Below are 16008 nucleotides of genomic sequence, written 5' to 3'. Positions count from 1 at the left end.
AGAGTCAGACCCCGGGAAGGAGGAGTTATGTAGATTACGGATGAACGTTCTGGAGGGGAGCGAGGAGAGGAGGGAAGGAGAAGCAGAGGAGAGAGAGAGAGGAGCGGCCGAGGCCCTTCCCGCAGAAGCAGGAGGCGGTAGCGGTGGAGGAGGAGTGGGCGGTGGAGGAGGAGGAGGACGCACCCTCTGGAGGCGGCGGCGGCTGCTGCGGCTGCTGCGGCTGCTGCGGCTGCGACTCGGTTCTTTGAGCCGGAACCGCCGGTGAACTTGGGCGCCACGTTCCCGGCCGCGGGCCCACGAGGATGGTGAATGCGAGCTGCTGCTGACTCTACCTCAGCCGCTGCTTCTCTGGGGGCTGCCGAGCGCGGGGGCCCTCTGTCTCCTCCCCTTGCCGGGCTGTGGGTGAACCTGCAGGCTCCTTACCCACCCGGAGGACTTTTGAAAGGAAACCAGGGAGGGAGGGAAAGGGAGAGAGGGAGAAAACGAAGGGGAGCTCGTCCATCCATTGAAGCACAGTTCACTATGATCTTACTCACATTCAGCACTGGAAGACGGTTGGATTTCGTGCATCATTCGGGGGTATTTTACTTGCAAACCTTGCTTTGGATTTTATGTGCTACCGTCTGCGGAACGGAGCAGTATTTCAATGTGGAGGTAAGAGTACGAGGGCTTTCTTCCTTCCCCCTTGCCTGGGCTGCTCCCTGAAACATATCGTTCGCTCGTCAGATCCTTGTAGCTCACAGCAGCCAGGGTCTCAACACATTGTTTCCCTTCCAGCCGCCAAGACCCGTGTTGAGTTTCCCTGTCTTAGGTGATGGATGCGCGTGAGACTGAGAATCCGTTATCCCCAGCAGCACAAAGCACCGTGCTGCGCGCTCAAAGACACAATTGTAGCCGATCCATGCTTCTTATCAAGGAAAGAGGCGAAGACCTAGAAGACCTACATATAGCAAACGTGTAGTTTCATAAAAGCAGTTTGAATTTATAATAAATAAACTGCTCGGGAAACACAGAATTCATTGCTTGGCATAATGTGCTGCCTTGGTATTGTTCCTGAAACCTTTTTCCCTGTGTTTTGTGCCTAACAAAGGAGGTTAAAATCAAAGAATCTAGAGGAGAGCGTGGGAATACTTGATATGTTTAATAACATTACTTTGTGATAAAACACTTGACTAGACAGAGTCTTTTTCTCATTTAGACATAACTTAATACACTGTAACTAGATCTGGCTACACAGAGGACATGAAATCCATCTCTTGAAGTGTTTTCGCTTCCCCTCCCCCGCCAATTGAAAATAAATGTGGCCCAATGTAATAGTTCTGAGGTGTGTCTTACAATTTGATTTCACACTCTCATGGCAAAACATAGAGGATTTAGACTGTCATTTGCTTTACTTTGATAGCTTTGGGAACAGACAGACACAAAGCAAAAGGGAACTTAAGGATAACGACTTGTCAGACCTCTGCCAAAGTACTTTTCCTGTCATCAACTCAGCACTAAAGCCAGTAACATGCAATAAATCAATGGAAGCTTGTATACACCTGGGCTCTAACCAGTTTATCACCTACACGGTGGAGTGCAAAGACAATAAGAGGGTCTTAGTAAAATATACTCCTTTTGGTTAGATCTTCTGTCACCTCAAAAGAATTATGATTAAGTCTCTGAAGAAAAATGTGATTTTTTTCCCCTATATTGCTGATTCTTTAAAGCTTATTTTCATTTTGTTGGGTGTGTATGTTTACACAACAGCAGAACCTGTTGCACAGTATTTGAACGTGTTTCATTTAACAGATTTATATACAAAGTGTGCATAATAAATGCCATATGTGAGGGCATATTCTGAATATAATTCTCTGTATAAACTGTTCTTAGGACTACATGTAATAAGTGATGGTTAATAGAGAAACAAAATATTTGAAAAAGTAAGAACCATTATCAAGAGTTAAGTTTACAGATATTAAGTATGATTATATTACACCCAAACCCTAATTCAAACCAAAACTGTTTAACCCTTTGAAAAATACAACTTTGTTTTTCTGAATAAAAGAGATGGAAAGGTAAATCTGGTAAGTCCAGACTTTTCTTGGTTGCAAATTTGAACTGTTGGAATTGCATGCCACAGATGGATTTTTGTTTCTAATGTTTAAATCAAGAGATAATTTAATGTGGAAATGAAAAAAGTAAGCAGTTCATAGACTAGAGGAATGAAAGTGGCAAGCTGTCATTTATAAGGTTATAAACAGAAGGGCCTATTGCTTCAGATTGGTGGTGGTGGTGATGGTGGTGAGGTGGGGTGTGGGGGAGGTGTTAAAAGTAGGGGCTAGTTTTATCTTGCTCAATCTGAAGAGGGAGGGAGAGCCTGGATTCATGGCCACCTGCTTTGGGAAAGTCTTACTTAGATTTGCTTTCAGAGATTATTGGGATAACAAAAGTGTATTGATGATCATTAGCTTTCCTTTTTGAGCCTAAATAAAATGTGCGTGTATTTCTTCATAGTTTGAATCCCTCAATCAGTTCAATAAGATATTATTATGGGAGAAAAAGTTATGATTTTGCTAAAAAAAATTTATTTTGAATTTCTGTAACTTCTTTTCTTTCTTCAAGATACATGTTAAAAATTGTTCATGGAAAAAAGAGTTTTGTTTTTTTTTTCTTCCATTTTTAGAGTATTTAACTTATTCCATCCATATTTATTACACAATGCAAAGATTTAATTATGAAAGATAAGAGGCATGTGCCATCTGAGACCTTAAAAAGGGTATTTGATACAAAGGAGATTTTCTAATTACTTAAAGTAGATTATGTTTCAGTTTGTATTATTCCCAAATAGCATTTTTTAAACATTTGAACATATCCTTAGTTGGGTTTATATACTTATTTGTGTGTAATGATAACCTCCTTTTTTTAAAATCATAAGAATAGCTGCTAGGTAATTCAGCATACTATAAAGAACACGGATGACAGGATATTTTGTGACATGAATTTCTGCCTGATTCACTTTTATTAGATTTTTCTTTTTGGTAGGAAACAGTAATGGGAAGAATAGTCCATCACATCTTCAGAAAAGGCATTTATATTGTGTTGCGCATTCTGATTGCAAAACATAAACTGAGACTGCTTTATTTGACTGATTCTTAAAGACAGTCTTAAAATAAACAGTAATGGTATCAATCATGCATGAAGCTCATATGATCATAATTTTATTTTTCTAGCAAGCGTACTAAGTTATTATAGTTGGAACGAAGCTTCTAAGAGATGCTTTTTATGCTGAGAACTGAGATTACAATGCTTTATTCCTCGCTGAGCTTCACAATTGGTGGGACCCCTATACTTTTCATTTCTACAATTTAATGTTTAAAAACCTGTGTTCCCTCCCCATCTAGGTGGGAGGGAGTTGGGTAGAGGTATTCATGTTAACTGTTTCCTGTCTGATTTTGAAAGTATAAATATTTGAAATTTTTAATTTTTAGAGCAGGAGATATTTGTTAATATACTGATGAAAGCCTATTATAGAGAAAGAGTGCATTTTGTTTGTTTTTGTATTTAAGAAGCAAAAAGGAACATCTCTTACAGCTAAGAAGGGTAAGATACTACCAGAAGCAGTACTATGGAAGAGATTCAGTAAATTCCCCTCCTTATATATTCAATAAATTCCCCTCCTTATATATTCAATAAATCCCCCTCCTTATATATATATGTTTAATGCTAAAATTTCACTATACATTTGTTTAAAGATTTTTGTATATCACTGGATCCATTTTTTGGAGTGCGCCTTTCAGTATGTAATCATTAGCATGATGCAAAGGAGATACATTGCTAATATTAACTAAAACTCAAAGACTGCTGTCATTGGACAGCAGTCTGAATTAGACGTGTTCATTGGTCAAAAGAAGCTAAATTGTTAGCAGAGAATCATGATTTAATCTGTACACTCTAAAAGGTCATTTTGTGTCTAAAATAATTTTCTTGTTGTAGTGGGGATTCTCATGATCCTGAGACTATTTATTTATTTTTTTAACACTGCAAACACTTTTGTCATGAAATTAAGACAGAATATAGTTCATAATCAATAACTTTCATCATCAACTTTCATAGTTTGTCAAGTGTTAAATATTTATGTGAACATGTTCTTTATTTTTTTAAACAATAGCACACATTTCTAGTGAGAAAAATTATCTTAAGCCAATTTAATGGTAAAATAAAAGCATGTGATAATCTGAATGATGCACATATCAAAGCATGAGAAGAATGACTTTTGGTGACAAAAAGAACTTGATAAAACAAAAATTGATTTTGTTCCTTTCTTTGTTAAAGAAAGAAGAGAGATTCTAGATTTCTGAAGGCTGTTTTATGACAAATACTATGAATTGTGAGTGTAACCCTCCTACATTTTTCTTGCAGTGTTTAACTGATTTAGTATTTATTCACCTTTGTCAGGTTTATCTGAATCTACCTAAAAGTTCAGTTTCCTTGGATTAGCTTTGTACTGCATATCATCTTAGCAGGAATTCGTGGTGAGACATTTCAGAGATAAAAAATTATATTTTACAGATTTTAAAATGTCAGATGTTGGGATCTTTTGTCATATCTCTTATTTTCTACTTGCTTAAATAATCAACATGCATTATTTTATTTGCTCATGGAAGGATGGTGACAATGTGATCTGGTCAGTCTTCTTGAGTAAGGGATTCTGACTACATCCCATAATTCTCCATGGTAGCAGTTTTATACTGGTCAATAGCAGGGGCTGCGTAACTGATTTACAAAGGTTTTTAACCTGCAGCAACATTCTATGCTTTGGAATCCCAAGTTTGCCGGCCATTCAGAATATCATAAGAACCAAGAACTCTGACCAAGAGGCCAGAAGACTCACTAGTCCTCAGGTTCTTCAGCTTCTCCTGTGTGTTCCACCTTAACTGTGCCTTTCTCTGTTCAGAATTGCTTGGTCAGGTTGCCCAAATCTAGGGTTATTCATGAAATCCTTACTAGTGAGCCTATACCAGTGAGGTAGATTGTCTCATACTACCCCTGAGAAATCCACAGAAAATAACCATCCAAGTCCATCCCTTTGTACAGCTGGGTTTTCGCTTTCAGTCTCTTCATCCCTATCAAGTAAGAAAAGAGTTGGGTTCAGTAACAGCTTTTTAATCTCTAGAGTCAGGTTAAAAGTGATAGATCTGGGCCTCGCTGGTGGCGCAGTGGTTGAGAGCCCGCCTGCCGATGCAGAGGACGCAGGTTCGTGTCCCGGTCTGGGAAGATCCCACATGCCGCGGAGCGGCTGAGCCCGTGAGCCATGGCCGCTGAGCCTGTGAGTCTGGAGCCTGTGCTCCGCAACGGGAGAGGCCACAACAGTAAGAGGCCCGCGTACCACACACACACACACACACACACACACACACACACACATACCCAAAGTGATCTAAAGTTTATAGCTATTTCAGGTTATTAACGTAAGAAAATTTTAATGCACTTGTTCAGTGGTACAATTATTTTCTCTTATGTTGGATTAAGCAATTATTTTATGTAAATTTATTTTTCTGCCTAACCTACCCCAAGGTACTACTCAAAATGTACCTGTTCAGAATATTTGGTAAATGACCAACTGATATTATTTCTGAACCAAAAAGGACATTGAACATTTAAATCAATTAGTTAAATTTGTTCAGTGTCAAAAGAGAAGACTGATTTCATTGTGCACCTTCAGGAGATTTCTGACCCTTCAGCATATATATTTCAAATTGAGAAAGTCATTTTTCATGTTACTTTCCATCACAATTCATTTTAAATATCTGTGAATGTAATTATATTCATCAAATAATTTTTTATCATGGTATAGTATAGTGATTAAGAGCACGTATTCTGATTACTCATCCATAAAAAAGAATGAAATGATGCCATTTGCACCAACATGGATGGACCTAGAAATTATCGTACTAAGCGAAGTAAATCACAGAGAAAGACAAATATCATATGGTATCACTTATATATGGAATCTAAAAAATGATACAAATGAACTTATTTACAAAACAGAAACAGACTCACAGACATAGAAAATAAATTTATCATTACCAAAAGGGAAAGGAAGGGGGAGGGATAAATTAGGAGTCTGATATTAATAGATACTACTATATATAAAATAGATAAAAAACAAGGAGCTACTGTATATCACAGGGAACAATATTTGATATCTTGTAATAATAACCTATAATGGAAAAGAATCTGAAATGAAATGCATATATATATGCATATAAAATTGAATCACTTTGCTGCATACCAGAAACTAACACAACATTGTAAATCAACTATACTTAAATTAAAAAAAAAAAAAAAGAGCTCATATTTTGTCACCAGATTTCCTGGATTTTAATCCCAGCCCTTTTACTTGCAACTTAATTGTTAAGTCAATACAGGCAAGATAACCTCTGTGAGCCTCAGTGTACATATCTGTAAAATGGAGATACTAACAGTACTTGTCTCATAGGGGTTGTTCTGATGATTAAATGAATACATGTATATCATATTAGGTAGATAGATAGTGGATAGACAGGAACATGCCTTCTCATAGTTAAATACTCCATACTATTTAGATATTGTTGGTAAAAATAAATGCTGATTCAAAGGTATGATAGCATCTAATTACAGAAAGTCTATCAGGTTAGGATATACCAGCTGGTCTAGGAAGATTTTATTTTAATACTTTTTAAATTTTACAAAATGTAATATACTAAAGTCAACCAAGCTAACATCAGTACATTTTCTTCCTGTGGGTTTTTCTTAGTTTAGTTCAGGAATGTGATTTTCACATTTTGTCTCATCATCTGTTACTATCATAGAATGTCAAGTTCAGCTCACACCTTCTTTTATAAGACTGAATTTGCTGAAATCTGTTTATATTTTCTTCTAATACCATGGAAAAGAAATAGGACTTTATGATTCAATGGGCCTGTTTATTTTTACTGGCTCAATGCCCAAGTGCTTCCTATTCACATTAGGAGTAGGATTTGATATATAACTTAGACCAGCTCAATGTTATACCCCGAATTCAGACCATAAACGTCTTTTTTTCTTTTAGTTAATAGGGGAAGGAGGAGGATGGGCAGAAAAAGATATTAAAGTGGTTTATTCAATGACAAAGAAGTTTAAAATAAAATAACTTCTGCATGTAACATTGGGAATAGCTAGCAATATAGTATAATGTAGCCCTAGGACAGAGGGTCAAGGGACGTGGCCTTTAACTTTGGTTCTTATACTAACATAGCCTTGATCTTTGGCAAAGTGACAATTGAACTAACCTGTCACTAAGGCCATTTCCAAATTTGAAGTTCTATTGTATGAACCTCCAAACTTTAGTTTATATAGCCAAAAGGGGAAAATGTACATATTTATCCTGTAAATTTGGGGGCAACTGGCTAACAAATGTTCAGAATTTTTCTTTCTGAAGTGCCTATCATGAAGAAATACAGAATGTGCAACTTAAATCTAACATTTGTTATCTTCTGTAGTGACACAGGGTGTTCCATTTTGGAAACTATCCTAGCCTTCTGCTGAGTAGTAAAAACACTGGCAGCAAATTATATGTAATTTTAAAATCAATTTTTTGCCAAGGTAGCAAACTTTAAAAATTTAATGTTAAAAACATGGCTTGATGTTATTTTGAAAAATACGTGTCATCTACAAGTGGTACTTCAATCATAAAAAGGCAAGTTGGAATGAAATCAAAATTGTTTTTTGGGGGAGGGTCTCAAAATTCAAATCCATCTATATCTATATATAAAAAATATACACATATTTTGTAGTGAAATGAAGTACTTATACTGTATGTCCCTTTTGCCCACTGTGGAAAATAATTTTGGTGCCTGGCTCTTTGAGGGTTATTTTTGTTCTTCACAACACATTTGATTTTGAACGTGAAAAATCAGACTGCATTTGTTTTATGAAATATGCAGCTTATGCAAACAGCAAAAATATTCCAGGTTAAAAGGATAAACTACTAAGTTAAAATATGTGACACTCAACTTTTTTCTTTTGCCTTCTTTCCTTGGGAAAGTCATTTATAGATTTTGAGGTTACTCATGTAATCATATTTGATTGCTGCTTCCTATAATTTAGCACTCTGAATAGATGTTCTTTTTCTTAGTGTCTCACCACTACCATTTGGCATTGTGCATCCTTGGGTTTGGATCAGTGGAATATCTTCATGAGCCACATAACAACTTTAGGCAAGAGAGTAAGAGTAATCTCACAATAGGCTCCTAACCTTTGATTGTGACCTGTGGGTGTAGTATATAAAAGGAGGCTAGAGGGAGCAATTGAGCCGTTTAAAGATTCCAATGGTAGACCTTGGTTTAAAAATCAAGGCCAGTAGGTGCAATTAGATGTCTTAAAATGAATCATAGCCAATCATAGAGAGCTTAAGGAAATCAATGAACTATTCACGATTTAATGTGTGACTTAGGTTAACTAATAGCCACTTGGTACCGGTTATTACATATTTGATGAACTAAGAAGGAAATGAACACTTCTGTAGGAGTTTGGGAGGAGTTCTGGACATGACAATATGACAAAGATTGTTACAATGTAGGACAGCTTTATATCTCCTTACACTATATATCGTAGTAACTGTAGATGCTTTTGGTATTCTCATTTTAACTAAAATGAAAATGAAATAATTGTAGTCTTACAGATTAGAGTGGGATAAATCTAATTTGATTATGCCTTTTAGATATATAGCAAAAATCCACTTTTAAATGCTTGTCAGACTGTTATTTTTTAATGTTTACCAGGGTAATTTACTGAATAAATATTTTTTGATGAAAATACGTTTTAAAATATAGGTTTTACCTCTTTATCTTTTAAAAAAATATGTAAGAAATAAGCCACAAAAGTGTTAAATAGTGCTTTATCTTTAATAGGAACCTCAAATATGTTTTCAGTTGGCCAGATTATTATATAAGTGGAGATTAAAAAGGGGGCAGTCACTAACGCATTAGGGAGTGCCGACATTTAATTAAGATATTATAATCCACTTACAAGCATCATTCAGGTTTTTTAAAGTTTTTAATCTAGTCAGTTAAGTGAAATATGGATATACGAAGTAAGCCATGGCCCCACAGACAGATATTCTCAGGAGAGATAGTCCTTAGAGTGGTATATTCAAATGACCAAATAAACTACTCAACGGGATGGAATTTTACAGTATTTGTTTTAGTCATGCTCAAGTTATGGGGGAATAAACTGCCATTGTTTTAAGGAAGCTGGATACTTTTGTGAACTTTATTTCATGTCCCCAAATTGCATGCACCTGAGGTGATGTCAGTGGACTACAGGCCTGTGCCTCTGCAGGTGCTGATGCAGTCAGACCCTAAGTGACATCAGTGGAAGCATTTTTTCCATGGGAACTTTTCACTGTTGAATTCATACCATGTGTTAATAGTTTCTCATTGTTTATAGCGATTAGAAATTTGAATTTGTTTTAGGTTTCTAATGTCTGTGTATTCATTCTCCCTTTAAACAATTGCAAGCAGTTCCTTCTTGTGGTCCTACTTTTTCTTCTAGTTGGACTCTTGAGGGACTTTGTATTCTAGATATATTACAGGACACCAGGCTTGAAAATTAGGTAAAATTTTACAAGAAGCTACATTTTTCTCTCTTCCCTCTTTCATTGTGAATAAGGCAGAATAAATTCAAAGAACTTCCAGAGTCAAATGTACACTCAATGATTTATATGAAATTGATAACCAACTTACAAATACTCACTCTCAGTTACAGATAAAACTCTTTTGGACATCTGTGTGTTTTAATATTACAACAGCTCTATTCATAGAACTTGCTAACTTGCTCCTGTATGTAGATGGAGTGAAATCGTTAGTCCCGTGTATGAATCAAGCAAATTACTAAAACAGTCTTTGCCTTATTTTGACCATTCATAAAATGGATTTGTGATCTTTATTGCTTGTCTATAGCACAGGTTTTGTAATGACAGCATTGAGACAATCCCAAGCAATCTCTTTCTTAGGTAAGAAAAGAGTATATCTCAGTTTTTTTATTCCCGCAGATAACCAGGAATGTAGAAACAATTATGTGCCAGCATTATATTCTAATTAGACAAGGTCCAAATAACCAGTAGAATAGAAATACATGGAATTGATTTCACTGAACACCTTATTTTAATGATAAGAAAAAGAGAGTTAATTATCACTGGTTGAGCATTTGCTATGTGCCTGATAGTGTTCTAAGTGCTTCATATATTTTAACTCATTTAAATTTTATTACAATCTTGTGAGATAGCACTACTATTTCTCTTTCACAGATAAGGAATCTGAGGCATGGAGAGTTGAGGAACTTGCCAAGGCCACCTACCCCTGAATTTTCCTGAAGTGGAATAGCCCAGAATCAAAGCAGGCAGGTTGGCTATGGAGCCCAGGGTCCTAACCAAGTAAATACAGGCAAGAAATAACTCCCAGGTTCCCAGTAGGGACAGTGTAGTCCAGTTCCATTGATCACATCTTTTATATTCCAAACTGGAAAGAAATCATTGACATGCATAAAGGAAATGCTAGGTCTATCCTAGTATAGAGACTTACCTGGAGTAAAAACTGAATAGACTGTTGTTGATTTGACTTGTTGATTCAAGAGTGATTATTTGGTGCTCAATATAAATTTATTGTTTAATACCCTTTATGATTTTTTACTTATAGAAAATTGGTAACCTATGTTAAATTGCATAATACTAAATGTGGCACAATCTTAATTATATGTAATATTAAATTAATCATAATATCTCATTCCTTAACTATTTGTTATGTTGCATGTTGTCACATTAAATGTGATTTTCAAAGGTTTTAGGAAGATTTGATTACATTCCAAGATGAAAAGAGTAGAACATGTAAAGGAAAACCTGTAAGATCTGTGTTCCAGTGCCCTGCTGGGGAAGAATATGTATGTATATGGCTGCTGACAGGCATGAGTTCTGGAGTTTGTTATTTTTATATATTGCTTTGATTGGGTAGAAGCTACAAGGAAACAGATATATTTGATCATTTCTAATATATTTTTTTTATTTTAATGTAAAAGAGAACTTACTCAGAAGTAGATCATTTCAGAGGTGGATGAGGTGCCTCAGAACTTGCTGTTTGAGAATAGGCCTGATATCTGGTTATTGTCTTTATTGTAGAGGCAATGGAAACTTCATCTCGGTGGTTGACCTAAGGATGTTTTAAAAATTCTTCAGTCCTTAAGATTGTTGCTGTATATAGCTTTCAAGGCTCACTTAGTTCATTTATTAGCGTTTTAAGGAAAGACTATTTCTAAACCAATTTACAAAGGTGACTTTATAAAACATTCTCAGTGTTAAGTATCCATTCAGCTATCTCTCACTTTCTCTATAGGCAGTATATCATAATGGCTATACGCAAGAACTTTGGAAGGAATGCTTAAAAATCTTAGCTGTGTCACCAAATCTCAGTAAACTTGAGTGAGCCAAGTTACTATTTATTTCCTCATGTGTAAAACAGAGGTAATAATACTCAACTCAAGGGTTGTTCTGAGATTAAAGAGGTAAAGGATAATGGGTCAAGATAAGTAATAGCCTTCTGATATACTATCCCCTGCTAAAATAAACAAACAAACAAAAAAAGGACAAACATATGAAACAGTGGTTTTTAAATCACTGGACATCAGGTAGTGAAGGACAGTCATACCTGAAAGATGGGAAACAAACAAGAAGAGCCCTATGATTATATCAATTTAGTTCATAAAGAGGGTTTCCAGGTGATAGTACAGGGAAGGCAGAACCAGGTTGAGCCATACAGACTCCTTGAGTTAAGGAGATGAAGCTGAGAGTATGGAGAAACCAAGGAGTTTAGAATTCACAGGTCAGAATACCAGAAAGGAGAATTCTGCAGAGAGAGAAAGCACTGGAGATCTGCAGAGCATTCTCCTTGCGTATTCAATTAAGAAGTGATCTGTACATTCCTGTGAAGTAATTAGTGGAGGCCAGAGAAAGAATCAAGCAACAGGATCAGAGGGGACCATGCCTGCAGATCACACAGGGCTGGGAATAGTGCCCATTCTCAACAGCCACACTGGAAAACCTCATCATTTACAGGGTGTTGGGTAGAGTACTCAGAAGCATCTTGCTCCAGTAGTGGGAAAAAAAAATCCCTGGACTGAAAACTGCTCTAGTTCTGCTTAAAAGTCTTAAAAGCAAGACCTTAAAGGATCAAACTTTTTCTAAGTGACTAAACTGCTTTTCACAACAAAACTCAGTAAGACATATGGGAATACAAAAATCCAGCACTCAACAAGTTAAAATTCACAATGTCTGACATCCAATAATAAAAATTACCAAGCACGCAAAAAAACAGGAAGACACAATACATAAAAAGGAGAAATATCAATCTGTCTAAACTGTCCTCCCTCAGTGATTTCCATCACTTGGCACCACCTACCACATGTGTGTTCATGCGAGAAAAGTGGGCACCAATCCCCCAGCTTCCTGCCCCTCACTCGTTACTTCTAATCAGTTGCCATTTTTTTTTCCTATAACATGCATCTTCGGTCTGTTCATTTTTCATATGTACTTGGCTACAGCCCTACTTTGAGCCTCTATATCCAGTCTGGACATACTGTATTATCCCATGGTCTGTACAACCTCTCATGATCAGACCCCACCCCTCTTTGTAGCCTCATAGCTCAAAGTTTATCTACTGAGCCCTGTGATTTAGCACAGCACTCAAACAAAAGATCCCTGTACAGGCCTAAAATTATTGAAAACCCCCAAAAGTTTTTACTGTGTGATTTATATCTGTCTATGTTTATAGTTCTAGACAAATAAACCTGAGAAAGTTTAAAAATATTTACTTAGAAATTCGTTTAAAACAATAATAATTAACTTAATATATTAACATAGATAACATATTTTTATGAAAAGCATATTTTACAAAAGAGCAATAGTAAGAAAAAAAGATATTGTTTTACTTTTCTCCAAATACCTTTAATATCTGGCTTAACAAAAGATAGCTGGATTCTCATATTTGTTTCTTTTATTTTAACCAGATTTTAAATTGAAGTATAGTTAATTTACAAAATGTTGTGTTAATTTCAGGTGTACAGAAAATTGATTCAGTCATATATATATATATATATATATATATATATATATATAAATTCTGTTTCAGATTCTTTTCAATTATAGGTTATTACAAGATATTGAATATAGTTCCCTGTAGTATACAGTAGGTCCTCGTTGTTTATTTTTTATATAGTAGTGTGTGTATGTTAATCCCAAGCTCATAATATATCTCTCCCCCTACTCTTAAGCTATTTTCTTTGGTAACCATAAATTTGTTTTCTTTGTCCGTGAGTCTACTTCTGTTTTGTAAATAAGTTTATTTGTATATTTTTTTAGATTCCACATATAAGTGATATCATATGGTATTTGTCTTTTTCTGTCTGACTTACTTCACTTAGTATGATAATCTCTAGGTCCATACATGTTGCTGCAAATGGCATTATTTCATTGTTTCTTGTGGCTGAGAACAAAAAAAAAATTAAAAATTTCATGGAAATACAAAAGGCCCCAAACAGCCAAAACAATCTTGAGAAAGAAGAACAGAGCTGAGGCTTCAGACTATACTACAAAGCTACAGTAATCAAAACAATATGGTACTGGCACAAAATAGACATATAGATCAATGGAACAGGATAGAAATCCCAGAAATAAATCAACACACTTATGGTCAAGTAATCTATGACAAAGGAGGCAAGAATATACAATGGAGAAAAGACAGTTTCTTCAATAAGTGGTGCTGGGAGAACTGGACAGCTACATGTAAAAGAATGGAATTAGAACATTCGCTAACACCATATACAAAAATAAACTCAAAATGGATTAAAAACCTAATACTAAAAACAGATACTATAAAACTCCTAGAGATAAACATAGGCAGAACACTGACATAAATTGAAACAATATTTTTTTGGATCCATCTCCTAGAGTAATGGGAAAAAAAAACAAAAATAAACAAATGGGAGCTAATTAAACTTAAAAGCTTTTGCACAGAAAAGGTAATCATAAACAAAACAAAAAGACAACCTATAGACTGGAAGAACATATTTGCAAATGTTGCTACCGACAAGGGATTAATTTCCAAAATATACAGACAGCTCATGCAGTTCAATATCAAAAAAACAACCCAATCAAAAAATGGACAGAAGACCTAAGCAGACAATTCTCACAAGAAGACATGCAGATGACCAACAGGCACATGAAAAGATGCTCAATATTGCTATTTATTAGAGAAATGCAAATCAAAACTACAATGAGGTCTCACCTCACACCAGTCAGAGTGGCCATCATTAAAAAGTTTACAAATAATAAACTCTGCAGAGGATGTGGAGAAAAAGGAACCTTCCAACACTGTTGGTGAGAATGTAGATTGGTGTAGCCAATATGTAGAACAGTATGGAGATTCCTTAAAACACTAAAAATAAAGTTACCGCAAGATCCAGCAATCTCACTCCTGGTCATATATTTGGAGAAAACTCTGATTCAAAAAGATACATGTACCCCAGTGTTCATGGCAGAACTATTTACAATAGCCAGACATGGAGGCAACCTAAATGTCAATCGACAGATGAGTGGATAAGGAAGAAAAAAAAAAATGCACACACAAAATGGAATATTACTCTCATATTTGTGTATGCATTCACACTTGCAATATTATAAATCATGTAGCCCTGGTTAACACCCCTGTCAATTGCAAGCTAATGAGAATGAAAAGGCAAATAATATCCTGTTAAAATATTATTGACCTGGCCAACTCCTGCAAGAGTTTTAGGACCCACAGAAGTTCCAGGATCAAACTTTGAGAACCACTGTATCAGCAGCTATACTGTTAATCTCTTTTCCTCCTAGATACCAAGATCCGTCTTCCTTGGAGTCTTCATCAAAATGCTTAACTCTTTCATTTATTTCCCACCCTTCTACAGATTCTTCAGTGCCCAGCAAACATCATCTGATCTTCCCTAATTCCCATCTTTACCCCCATGAGAAGATGAGCCCATTATGCATTTATAATAACTTTTCTTATGCTTCAAAGTACCTATCATAATTATACAGTGTTTTACCTTCCCTAAAAGTTACATACTGATATATATATTTAAGACAAAAACCTCACCCTTAAATTACTGTTGAAAATCCATTAAATGGCTTATTAATTGCTAAGACTTGGCACATGGACATGCAGAAGCCAAGTATCAACTTCTGTTTCTCAGCACCTTTGAATTTTGGTCTTCCAGTCTTTGAAATCATATAGGCCAAACTCATGTTTCCTGGGGGACAAATTTAAGGAGACTTGAATTAAGTAATTTTTCTCTCTTTTTGCCTGGAGCATATGGTTAAATTTGCTGTATTACAGTAAATCCATGTGCAAATAATCTGTTGTAAATGGTTTGTGTGTAATAAATTAATATCTCTCACGGTAAATTATAACTTTATGAGACAGAGTATATCTGCCTTGGTCACCACCACTGTATGCCATAAGCCTAATGCTGCCATGCAACAAGTTGAGAGCTCAGCAGATACGTGATGGAAGAATGAATGGGTTACATCATCTCTATTTGTAGGTGTTAAATTTCTAGTTTAACTGACATCTTATGATCCATTTCAATAATTATCTTTTCCTTTAACTCATTTTGCCCATACCAGGTGAAAATATGGTGTGTATATCTTACATTTACTTTAGTTACTTTATTCAATATATTTAACTTCTAATAATAAAAGGCCATATTTATCTTAGTGATTAATGGTTAACTAGTGAGTAGACTGCACCCCTGGAATTTTTTCTAGTTATTATCATTACATTGCATCAGTGTTTCTGGTATAAATAAATGTTTTCTATCTTATTCCACTGATAGAACATTTCTATAAATACCTATTGGCTTAACATAAAAAAAAATGTAAAATTGGTCTTTGTTTTCAGAGGGGTGTATCAGAACATGTAGGGA

The 16008-nt window shown here is 35.5% G+C and overlaps 1 protein-coding gene across 1 annotated transcript in view; it reads left to right on the top strand.

Moving 5' to 3' along the window:
* Window positions 1-241: 241 nt before the first annotated feature.
* The window catches only part of MMP16 (matrix metallopeptidase 16), a 346798-nt gene continuing 331031 nt past the window's right edge, over window positions 242-16008 (top strand). The window contains exon 1 of the mRNA XM_007461751.1: window positions 242-654. Coding sequence (XP_007461813.1) covers window positions 310-654 — 345 coding nt within the window. The 5' untranslated portion in view covers window positions 242-309. The remainder of the gene's footprint in view (window positions 655-16008) is intronic.

This window comes from Lipotes vexillifer, unplaced genomic scaffold (assembly GCF_000442215.2).
Source record: "Lipotes vexillifer unplaced genomic scaffold, Lipotes_vexillifer_v1.1 scaffold362, whole genome shotgun sequence".
NCBI lineage: Eukaryota > Metazoa > Chordata > Mammalia > Artiodactyla > Lipotidae > Lipotes > Lipotes vexillifer.
Note: the sequence above shows the minus strand (reverse complement) of the source record. Positions and strands in the feature narration are given on the sequence as shown.